Source organism: Pongo abelii, chromosome 11 (assembly GCF_028885655.2).
Source record: "Pongo abelii isolate AG06213 chromosome 11, NHGRI_mPonAbe1-v2.0_pri, whole genome shotgun sequence".
In the NCBI taxonomy this organism is placed as follows: Eukaryota; Metazoa; Chordata; class Mammalia; order Primates; family Hominidae; genus Pongo; species Pongo abelii.
In genome coordinates this window covers 133,716,835-133,728,906 of record NC_071996.2, presented here as the reverse complement: position 1 = coordinate 133,728,906, position 12,072 = coordinate 133,716,835, and the positions used below count along the sequence as shown (strand labels likewise).

The window sequence follows — 12,072 nt, the reverse complement described above, 5'->3', positions numbered from 1 at the left end:
CCGCCCCCCAGTCTGGCTCCCAAGGCCACGCTCTCATCTGCTGTTCCGTATTTACTGAGTTGAGTCTAGAGACACATGGTGGAGCTGGCCACTCCATGCAAGAGGGCTGGCTGTTGAAACAAAGTTTTTCCCACCCTAAATTCCCACCACCCACCCCCCACCCTCCACCCCCATGCCTAGCCTTGCTGCCAGCCCCTGCTTCTGTGAGGCCAGGCATCCTGTAGGGTTCTACTGGAGGGATCACATCCTCACTTTTCAGGGTCCCTCCTCTCTCAGTCTCACTCTATCTGCCTTGTGTCTTTCCAGAGAAATGAATGGCTTCTTCACCACTGCTACTGTTCCTTCCTCTTTCCATCAATGTTCTTGTTCTGCCATTTATTTTCCTTTAGCTCTTTCAATAACTGTTTGAGGCAAGGGAGAGAGTTGGACCAGATGTTCTCCTAGATTCATTTTAGGTGTAACATCCTCTGTAACTCAACATAAGACATGGACAGCCCCTTCATTTCTCCCCAGAGAAACAGCCCCTGCTGTCTCTCTTTAATGAATTCACCCATAGTGAGGTTGGAGGGGAAGGCAGCAGGAATTGCTGAGATTTATTTTAAACCCTCTTGCAACTGCTTCTCCTGAATCTAAACTCTGGATTTCTACCCAGGGGTTCTGAGTTGCCAGACCGCTCCATGAGCAACTGGGAAATCAGTTCAAAGCTCTCCAGGGTTTTCTTTTATTCATCGAGGAAGAAGCAGGGAAGCAATAAAATGAAAAGAAACAGCAAATAATTAAGATTGACACCATCCCCTCAGTGCCAGCCACCTCACTCACCCAAGTCTTCATTTGAGTCAGGAAATAAGATTATAAATGAAGATTTTTTTCCTCTGGCAACATGAATGCAAAGAAACATTTTAGGTAGGCAACTTCCATCAGCACAGAGAGATCAGCAGGATGCTTATAGAATAGAAGACTATTCAGTGACAGCCAATTCACTTGCAAATTAAGACACATTCACTGAAGATGCCCTATATGTTCTACTAAAATGTTTTTTTTTGATATAGTGTTGGTGGCGGTGGTGGTGGTTTGTTGCAGGCCACTGTGTATGCATAGCTTATCTGTCACTCGAGATGAAAGAGTTCCTGCAAATTAACCAGAGAACGTTCCCCAATACCCTGTACATTATTGGAATTCATGGAGGGGAGAATTCAAAAGGAAGATGGAATGAAAACTGAATAACACAAAACCGTTCTCTTCTACTTTAAGGAAAACCCGAAAGTGACACTGTGGATTTTCACTGTTCTAAGCTCCCCGTGACCTGTGGTGAGGCAAAAGGGATTTTATATAAGAAGAAAATGAAACATGGTGAGTTCCTTGGTCTTCTGCTTTTTGGAATCCCTAGATGAAGGACTCACTAGAAGGGAGGAAAATACCCCTGTGTGTAATTGATCAGGAAATGGACCCTGCTAGCTAGACTGCAGAAGAAACGCTTCTTAGGAAGGAATTTCCAAACTCTTCCACATCATGGTGTTTCTGGCAATCAGACCCTCCACTCCCACCTGGAAGTCACCCATGGGCCCTGCTGTACTGACAGCCATGTCCTTGCTGCATGTAGGCACCACACAAATGCAAATTCTGTCCCACCCCCTCACCACTCAGTCAGGCTTTAAGGCTGGCTTCAGTCCAAGAGAAGAGGCCCGCAGACTCCCCTGCTACTGCTTCCACCTCACAGAGGAAGTCTCTCTTGACCTGGAAATGTAGAAGGCCACAATTAGGATGAAGAGGTTCAGGGTGAATTCACAGAGCATGGGGGTAGATCCAAGAATGGGCTGTCGTTTTCTTACAGGATCCTCAGTGAAGTGCATTCAGAATGAGGATGGAACTTGGTTAACACCAAATGAATTTGAAATTGAAGGAAAAGGAAGAAACGCAAAGAACTGGAAACGGAATATACGTTGTGGAGGAACGACCCTAGGAGAGCTGCTGAAGGTATTATAATGACAAGGGACAGATAGGTGACAGGTTTAAATCCTTGAAGGAGAAGTGGAGCTTTAAGAGCAGAAATGTGAAGAGCTCCCGTTAGGATTCAACAGCATGATTTATAAGGAGTTAAATGTTTATAGAAAAAAAATTGTGGGTGACAAAGTTAGGAGCACAGATTGTTCCTGATGGTGGAGAACTTTAAATGCAAGTAAAGGAGTACAGGAACTTTAAATGCCGGCAAAGGGCTTTGAGGTCAAGAGAGATGTAAAAAGCTAAAAAGAAACTAGCTGAAGACAGATGCCTGCAACCACTCCCCTGCATCCTCTACCTGACACCTACTCAAGGCCCAGCTCATCTGGCCCCCCTGCAGCATTTCCAGGCCGCCCAGTCCGTGGTCTGTCTCTCCGCTGCACGTCCACAGCACACTATTCCTGTCCTGAGAACAACTAGTATCTATGATCGCACGACCCAACACAAGGCCCCTCTCAGCAACACTCAAGAAATTATCACTAGGATGAAATCCTAAAGATTTTAATCTAGAGAGGGAGAAATGGAAGGAGAAAGGAATGGAAGGGAAAGGGTAAGAAAGAAGAACTAGGGTCATGGGTTTGAGTGACAGGGGAAAAAGTGATTTTATCACTAAGTGAGGTCCAGAAGAAAAACTGACTGGGGGAGGGAGCTAATTTTTCTTTCTGACTTCTTGGGTTTGAGATCCAGTGTGATGTCTGGGTACAGATATTCACTAGGAAGTGGGAAGGCCAGTATCTACAAAAGAAAAACCTCCAGAATAACCTCATTCATTGACTCCTTCTGTCTTTCAGAGTGGACTTTTGCTCTGTCCTCCAAGAATAAATCTCAAGAGAGAGTTAAATAGCAAGTGAATTTCTCCTACCTTCTCAGTCACCATGTTGCAGACTTTCCCTGTCTGGAGGCTCACCTTAGAGCTTCTGAGTTTCCCAGCTCTGAGTCACCTCCACATTTGGGCATGGCATCTTCAAAACAATTAATTTTCATAGTTAATTTGGGATGGGGAAGCAAATGACTCTAAAATAAAAATTAAATGAAAAAGCTCATCATGTCCATGTGTTTTAGAAAAAGATCTGGATATTTGGATGGCTAGAAACCAAAGGTGTCAGAAATAAAATGCTCTAAGCCTAGGCAACATAGCAAGACCCCATCTCTAACAAATTTTTTTTAATCAACCAGGAATGGTGGTGTGCACCTATAGTCCCAGCTAAGGCTGAGGTAGGAGGATTGCTTGAGCCCAGGAGTTCAAGAGCAGCCTGAGTGATATAGTGAGACTCTGTATTGCTATACAGAGCGATGTAATCCCAGCACTTTGGGAGACCAAGGTGGGTGGATCCCTTGAGCCCAGGAGTTTGAGACCAGCCTGGGCAACAGGACAAAACCCCTTCTTTACAAAACATACTAAAATTAGCCAGGCACGGTGGCATGCACCTGTAGTCCCACCTACTCAGGAGGTTGAGGTGGGAGGATCACTTGAGCTCTGGAGGCAGAGGTTGCAGTGAAGCGAGATCATGCCACTGCACTCCAGCTGGGGCAACAGAGCAAGACCGTGTCTCAAAAAAAAAAAAAAAAAAAAGAATGCCGCAGCATGAAAGGCAAAAAAAGGCATTGAAATAGACAGGAACAGTATATGAAAGGATCATCCATGATTGCACGCTGAGTATTGCTGAATCCTCCATGCTTCTTATTGGTAGCACCAGGATGGAATGACACCTTTGAACTGAGCTTTGTCTCTATATGGCCTCCCTACAGCTGGAAATGGCAGTCATCTATTGGCTGCACTAACTCCCCCTCCTCAACCTCCTCTACTTGCTTAGATGTGTTCTCCAGACATCAGTTCCACTCATGAGCTTCCTGTTAGTTGTGAACTTCCAGCAGAGAAAATGGTGCCTCCCCCATCTTGCCCTGGAGGCTGGCCTGACCATGCTGGATTCATTCAAAGTTTAAGGCACTGGTCTCCCAATGCCATCTATTATATAAATCATCTTTCCCATGCTGATCTGAAATACCCTGAGAATCAGGGGTGCTCAGTGTAACATCATAATAGCAAAAAATTAGGGACAAACACAAGTTCTATGAGTATTGCAGAATAAACTGATACAGCTACAGAATGGTTTTTTTTAAACTTTTCTTATAGAATATTAGATCTTTGATATAGATATCAAAGATCTATAGATATCTTAGATAGATTCTATCTATAGATAGAATCCATGTTTAAATACATGGATTCATAAGTATGGAGTTATCATTCAATCAGTGGAAAGCCACCAAAGGGTTTTGTGGTCAGGAGAGCTTCAGGACACTTAATGCTAGTTGTGACGTGTGGAGAAAGAGCCCATTGTTGCTTATGTGAATGTGTAGGTAGGTCTATGAGTGAAAAAATAGCCAAAAGAATCAACTGCACTTATTTTGAGATGAGATCACAGGGACATATGCCTTCCGTATTATACCTTTATGTACAGTTGGAATTACTATACTGACCATTTGTTACTTTTGCAACCAAAAAAAAAAAAAACTCTTTAAAATCCAGATCATTAATTAATAGCCCCAACATGATAATACCCTCTAACTCTCCTAATGCCACATGTCAGCACATAATAGCCAGGGGCAGGCATGCTTGACCCAGCCTCTCAGTCCCACCTTCCAGGGCCAGGTTGGGAGAATAAGATGAAGGTTTACCCGACTGAGAATAAGCCACTGCGGGCCTTGCCCTCAGCCCCATCATCCAGTGTCACTGCTGCTCGGCAGCACATCCGTCTGTCTCCACTGCAGTCTCACTTATGTATGTGTACAGCAAAGAGACCGATGCTGGTACTCCCAAAATGTGTTTTGTGGCTGCCCTGCAGGGTGCTGCCTCCATGACCCACACATGATGGGCAGCTGGTGTAAAGAGCCACAGGCTTGGCCTGTGAGAGCCTCCGTCTCCAGAAGGGCTTGGATGCACCCAGCAGTTGCCACTCTATCAGCATATAGTGTGAGACTGAGGAGAACAGCTTTTGGGGTTTTGTTTTTTTTGTATCAGAAGCCCATGGCCATCATGGGTGGTCCAGAGATGCCAGGAGGCATGAGAGAAGGTTGCCAAAGCTTCCACAGTGAATGAGACTCAGGAGGGCACTAATGCCTGCTGTATTGCAATTTGGCAGATTCTAGAACCTTTTGTTAGAAGGGGCCCCATTCAAAGCGGGCTTATTTTGCAATTAACAGCATAAATGGGCTTACCTAAAATCTATAAATGAGGGATGTGTTTCCTCAAACTCAAGAGGCCTAAAGGATGCTGGGAGGTTTATTAGAACACTGTGAGTACTCAGAGGGTCAATAATTATTTTTTGACAGTGTCAGGGATGGAGCATCCCTCGACTGACCAGATAATGGCCAGAAATTGGTGGCAGATCCCTGTACTATGCCTGGGGCAGTGGCCCATACTTTTTTGTTTTAGTTTAATCCCACATCCCTGTGGAAACACAAACCCCATCCTTTTCTATGAGTTCTTTGTGAGTAATGTCCTGAGTGTGTCAAATGAATTTGCTGAAAGAAGTGTGTCTTCAGGGTGATGTTACACCTGTGCTCCTAGAGAATGTCAGATGCAGTTCAAATCCTGCCTGCAAAGATTGTGTATGGTGGCAGAACTGTCGAGGTACCCCATGGTAGCCAGATAACGGTCTATTGCGTCCCTTCGGGAGTGAAAGCAACCTGCAGCTGAGATCTGTTGAAATAGGTGCTGAACAGAACACATTAGTCAAATCTATGCCTGCAGAGTATTTACCACTTGCTAAGTGGATGGAGTCAGTAATTTCAACAACATTGGGCCATTACAGGTGGGGTCACAGGATTCAGGCTGTAGTAATTCACCGTGAGGCACCATTCATTCTTTCCAAGCTTAAGAACAGACCAAATTGGGCTATTAAATGGAGAAACAGTGGGGATAATCATCCCTTCTCTAAATAGATCTTCCATAATGAGTTTCAATCCTTGAAAGCCGTGTTTTAATTCATATTGATCAGTATTAAATATTTTAACAGAGAAGGTCCATAGAGTTCCATTTTGTAAAGCCGATTGTAAGTGCCAAAGATAATTTTCATTATTTTAATGTGTTATTTACTGGGTCACAGCATCCATGCCCACTGTGGAACATTTTAGGGCCATGTTACGTTACGACCATGGGGCAGTTAGGCAAGGCACCAGGAACAGCAGTTCCCGTACTCCTGCACCTAAATGCCAGTTATCATCATTTCTTACTTTGGTCAGTTAGATCTATTAATAGAGGCTTGGCGGGCTCAGCAAATGCTGCCCAGAGTGGCCCAGCTCAAAGCACAAGCTTGCCAGCAGGCAGCGGCACAGCTCAAAACGCAACAGAACCCGTTAGCAAGCCACGGCCAGAGAAGAAAAGTCCTGGTGGCAGTGGTCACCACCCAGACTCTCTGCTTGTTGTGCCGTTTGTCTTGCAGTTTCCCCCAGGGAGGTGGCATCAGCTCCCCCCACCAAAAATTGGGTTTGGATATCCACTCTGGCACACACAAAAATGATGTGTTCTAGAACCCCACAGGGTCAGCATTTGTGGGTCTCCGTGGTCCTAGCGGTGCCCACGTTATCTGCCCTTGCAGCGGAAAAACTCGGATGAATGTGAGGTGTGCTGTCAAGGGGGACAACTTCTCCGCTGCGGTACTTGTCCACGAGTCTTCCATGAGGACTGTCACATCCCCCCTGTGGAAGCCAAGAGGTGAGTGGGATGCAGCCCTGCCTCGGGCACACAGCACTCACCTCCAGATGGAAAGGGCAGGACCTGTGAGCATCAGGGACAAGGGTGTGACGCCGAGCAGTCTGGTGCCAGAGACTCTGGGCCTCTCTGGGTCTCTGAGACTGCCAAGTGAGACTCTTGGCCCCACACTGCTTCTGCCCCTGGAGGTGCCCTTTCCTAGTATGCTATTCCTTGGACAGCAGGGACTCCTGTCCAAGAGGAGTAGGGGACGGGAAAAGCCAGCTTATGTTCTGTGCCTGCTGAGGAAAGACAGGAAGCAAGGCTTGTCACACAGTTCACCACAGTCTCATCTGGCTGATGGAGGCCTGAGGTCCCTGCAGGTGAAAGCCCAGATTCTGACACTCAAGCCTGGCAGGCAGGGTTCCTTTGTGCTCCCAGCAGCTCAGACAGGGAAAAGAGAGCCCACGCTTACAGTGACACCACCTTCCTTAGGCTGCCCGCCTGCCGCTACCACTGATGTGAGGGAAGGGCCAATGCTGGAGACCTCATGTGGGGATCTTGGACACTCTGGGAGGTGTCCCACCCTCATGGCTGAGCCCATCCTTCCTAAGGGAAGACAGTGGCAGCCACAGGAATGGTGGCCACTTCCAGGGGCTTTGCCCTCTGCTCACCTTATGTCCAACCTCTCAGGACGCTGTGGAGTTGCACCTTCTGCAGGATGAAGAGGTCTTCAGGAAGCCAACAGTGCCATCATGTATCTAAGATCCTGGAGAGACAGATGCAGCCTCAGGACCAGCTGGTGAGTTGGATGCGAACCCCAAACCTACACTTTTCCCTTCTCACACGAGAAGCACAAACAGGCACAGGGTCAGGGCAATGTACCAAAGGGAGCCTTCAATGTCTCCCTTTAGAGGATGATGATTTAATGTCCAAACACAGAGTCTAAACAAAATCCGACACACCCTGTGAGCCTTGGTAAGCACGGCTGGAATGCTGACTGGGCTTGGCTGCCCCATCCGTGTGCACGTCTAGACACTCGCCTGGCTTCACTGTTTCTAAGCTGCATTTCACTTTCAAGCCCTCTTCACATTTTACAGAAATGTGAGTTCCTCCTCTTGAAGGTCTACTGTCATCCACAAAGCTCCTTTTTTACGGGCATCCCATTTAATGTAAGTCACATTTTACGGTTCTCTTGCATAAAATGCATTTTGAGAAATTTGGGGGCTGAGTCCGGCAGGTGCTGCAGTTTGCTCAGGAAGCTGGAGAACAGGAGAGAAGGGCAGCGTGGCAGCAGTGGAGCAGGGCAGCAGGGATTTTGCTGCACACTCTGGAGAGGGACTACCTGGTTCAAACTCCACCCCACTGCTCATGGGCTCTGGGATACCGGTCAAGTTGCTTCTCCTCCTGTGTATCTGTTTCATCTTCTCTTTAGGAAGAATGTCTTTCCTACTAGAGATTAAGAGTCACAGATGCCAGCTGGGCACAGCGGCTCATGCCTGTAATCCCAGCACTTTGGGAGGCCAAGGCGGGCAGATCACTTGAAGTCAGGAGTTTGAGACCAGCTTGGCCAACATGGCAAAACCCCATCTCTACCAAAAATACAAAATTAGCCAGGCATGGTGGCGGGCACCTGTAATCCCAGCTACTCAGGAGGCTGAGGCAGGAGAATCGCTTGAACCCAGGAGGTGGAGGTTGCAGTGAGCCAAGATCACACCACTGCACTCCAGCCTGGGTGACAAAGCAAGACTCCATCTCAAAAGAAAAAAAAAGTCATAGATGCCAAACTGTGTGGGTTCCCATCCCAGCTCTACCACTTTCTTGCTGAGACATCTTGGGTAGGTTTCCTTGACCTCTCCATCCCTCGGTTTCCTCATCTATGAAATGGGCATCATTATTTATGGTATCCATAAATGTGGAGATTACATATTCATATACTTGGCTTAGAATTTAGTTTATCTAGTGCCTAGAACAATAGCTGGTTTAAAGAGGTCAGATGGTATTATCATTATGACCCTGGAAATGAAGGCTTGGATTGTATTTAAGCTGGATCCATTCCAGTGATGACAGCTGTGCTAACGTCACCTCTCTGGTGGCTTTGTCCCCAAGATTCGAGATTACGGTGAGCCCTTTCAGGAAGCAATGTGGTTGGACCTGGTTAAGGAAAGGCTGATTACGGAAATGTACACGGTGGCATGGTTTGTGCGAGACATGCGCCTGATCTTTCGCAACCATAAAACATTTTACAAGGTAAAGGGCATTTCCTGCTTCCTTTTTGCATCTTTTCTACTTTCCCCTAATTTCCGGGACAGCACAATTTTGCAAGGATTACACTCAGTTTCATCCTGGGGAGAGCTCAAACGAGACAAGGATTACAGAAAAAAAACCACCTCGGCATTCCTGGAGGCAAGGATTGAGTGGCAAAAAGAATAGCAAGCAGGACAGGGGAGGGATCTCTGGAACAGGAGCTGAAAAAAACCATGCTCCATTCCCAGATCGGCAGCTCGCTCCCAACGAGAGCAGTAAATGGCATCCAGCCTCTTTGTTCAAACTAGAAGGAAAGGCAGTTTATGCCTACGTTGTTCTTCCTGCCTCAGAAATATGAAAATAAATAAGTAAACAACATAAAATCAATTAAACTTCCTGGATAATCATGCTTGCATATTTTTACACACAAATTTCTCATTGGACTCAAACATCTGGAATTGCCTTCAGATACAGTGTTGGTTTCATCCTCCTCTGCTAGGGAGGGACAGCTAGTTGAGCTATCCTGCAATCCCAGACATTTGTAACTTTGGTTTGTCCTGATTTTTATCCTCACTTGTACAGATATTTCTTGGGAGGTACCTAAGGAAGATTTTCATCTCTACCCAGCGTCCTTCCCTTCTTCCACGCCAGGAGTTGGCATGTTCACAAACCACAAGTTGTAAACTGGTACCCACTCATGGAGCTGCAGGGAGAAAGGGTTGACCAGAGAGCCACTCAGTGCCTGGCGTATCCGTAGTCCTGGAGACCAGATGGTCATCCTTCCTCAGTGAGTGGGCTTCCAAGAAATGCATTTAAAATTTTTTTAAAGCTATTTTGCATCATGCTCAGATTTGCCGTGATCAAAACTAACCCTTCAGTCCAAATCACCTGTCAGGTAGAAATTAACAACCAGGTGGAGTCTCATGCTTTTCAACATTTGAGTAGCAGCATCTCCCCATCCATTCTGCCTCACTGCTGGGCTCCTAAAAAATTAAGACTGAGGCTGGGCATGGTGACTCACGTCTGTAATCCCAGCTTTTTGGGAGTCCGAGGTGAGGGAATCACCTGAGGCCAGGAGTTTGAGACCAGCCTGAGCAACACAGCAAGGCCTCCTCACCCCGATCTCTGAAAGAGAAAAAAATGTTTTAAAACTCTGGGCATAGTGGCATGTGCCTGTAGTTTCAGCTTCTCAGGAGGCTGAGATGGGAGTATCACGTGAGCCCAGGAATTCAAGGCTGCAGTGAGCTATGACGATGCCACTGCACCACAGCCTGGGTGACAGGGAAAGACCCTGACTCAAAAACAGAAAACAAAAAAAATGTATGAGTGATTTGATGGCTGTAATCCTTCATCCTTTAACGTGTTTGTTTGCTTTTTTCTCTTTCAGGCTTCTGACTTTGGCCGGGTAGGACTTGACTTAGAGGCAGAATTTGAAAAAGATCTCAAAGACGTGCTCGGTTTTCATGAAGCCAATGGCGGCGGTTTCTGGACTTTTCCTTGACCCTGTTCTGTAAAGACTGAAGCATCCCAACCTCAGGATTCAGCCGATGGGACCCTGGCCTGGACTGTTGATTGCCAGTGAGTCTGGGATGTAATTGGCTGCCCTCAGGACCCAAACCCAGACACTTCATAGGATAATCACACCCTCCACCATCTTTATTCTTTCTTTTTACCTTTAAAAGGCTATATCTACACTAAAAAAAAAAAATGAATACTTCCTTAATACCATCAGATACCCCATCACAGTTCTCATCCTCCCCACTGTCTCATAAGTCTTTTTAGAATTGATTTGTTCAAATCAGGATCTAAACAAGTTCCACACACTGCGTTTGGCTCACCTGTCCCTATGTCTCTTTTAAGCTATAAATTGTCGTGTATTTATTGAAGAACTCAGGGTTTTGGTCCTATTACATTTTTTGCAATCTGGAATTTTCTGGTTGCATTTTCTTAGTGGTATAGTCCTCTCTTCCTCTCATTTTTTGTAAGCTAGAAGTTAGATCTAGAAGCTTGCTTTTAACTCAGGTTTCGAGGGGTTTGTTTTGATTTCGGGTTGTTTAGGCACATGCAGGCTCCACAGGGGAATTTAGTATTATTTCTTATGTTAAGCTTGGCAGCAGATCCAGGTGTTATCAGCCTGAGGATCTATCATCTGATGGTTTCAGCACTACCTAAATCCATGATAACATCAGGGGTTGCAAAATGATGAGATTCAGATTTTTTTTTACATCATTATTGGTCAGAATTATTCTGCAAATAGCTTCTCTTTAACAATATTCGGTTACCTTGAAATACAGGTTGTACAAAAAATAGGATAAATGCTTCTTTTTTTATTTAGCAATGTTCAAAATAATGAATTGATTTCCTAAAATCCTCTAAAGGTAACCAGGGATTTTTTTTTATTGAATTATCTTGAACCCACATATTTAAATATACTTAGTATGCTACAAACCATTGCAGTTAATACCTTTATTGATGCTTGAGTTGCCCACAATTTTTTTTTTTTTTTTTTGAGACAGAGTCTCACTCTGTCACCCAGGCTGGAGTGCAGTAGCATCATCTTGGCTCACCGCAACCTCCTCCTCCTGGGTGCAAGCGATTCTCCTGCCTCAGCCTCCGAGTAGCTGGGATTACAGGCATGTGCAAGTTCCCCACTTTTAGTGAGAAACTCCTCAATTTGCTTCCTGAGTTGTTTTGAAATGACCCCAGAACTCTTTGATGGTGTATTAGCTATCTATTGCTGTGTAACAAATGACCTCAAAGCTTAGCTGCTTAAAAAGAAAAAAAAAACATTTTATTGCTCACTATTCTGTGGGTCAAGAATTCAGGCATCATCCATGAGGATGCTTACCTTTGCTCCACATGGTACTGGCAGACCCCATTCATACTTGCACACTGTCACTTCTGCCAAAATCTATTGGTGAAAGCAAGTCACAGGGCCAGATTCAGAAGGAGGGAGAATAGACCCTACCTCTTGATGCAATGAGTGGCAAAGTCACATTTCAAAGGAGAATGTTGCTTGGGAAGAAACATTGCTGCTCCCATCTTTAGAAGCAATCTACCATAGTTCTCGCTCTGGCCACAGTAGTGCACATCTTTCCCATATGCAAAGGACACTCCTCTCCCCACAGAAGTCTTAC

General features: G+C 45.6%; 1 protein-coding gene across 10 annotated transcripts in view; it reads left to right on the top strand.

The window, feature by feature from the left end:
- SP110 (SP110 nuclear body protein) overlaps positions 1-10,761 on the top strand; it is a 52,079-nt gene extending 41,318 nt beyond the window's left edge. For 2 of the 10 annotated variants that reach the window (XR_002914158.3, XR_002914157.3), the window contains 8 exons: positions 1,252-1,350; positions 1,832-1,974; positions 6,597-6,712; positions 7,382-7,490; positions 7,789-7,860; positions 8,798-8,938; positions 9,518-9,722; positions 10,323-10,761. Coding sequence is in view for 7 of the 10 variants with exons in the window: in XM_024243790.2 (XP_024099558.2) it covers positions 1,252-1,350; positions 1,832-1,974; positions 6,597-6,712; positions 7,382-7,490; positions 7,789-7,860; positions 8,798-8,938; positions 10,323-10,436 (794 nt within the window). In the remaining 3 variants the exon portion in view is untranslated. Of the gene's footprint in view, positions 1-1,251; positions 1,351-1,831; positions 1,975-2,789; positions 3,040-6,596; positions 6,713-7,381; positions 7,491-7,788; positions 7,861-8,797; positions 8,939-9,517; positions 9,723-10,322 lie in introns of those variants that run through there. The other 8 variants (XM_024243790.2, XM_009238199.3, XM_024243793.2 and 5 more) reach the window with 5 other exon arrangements.
- The last annotated feature ends 1,311 nt before the right edge of the window (positions 10,762-12,072 follow it).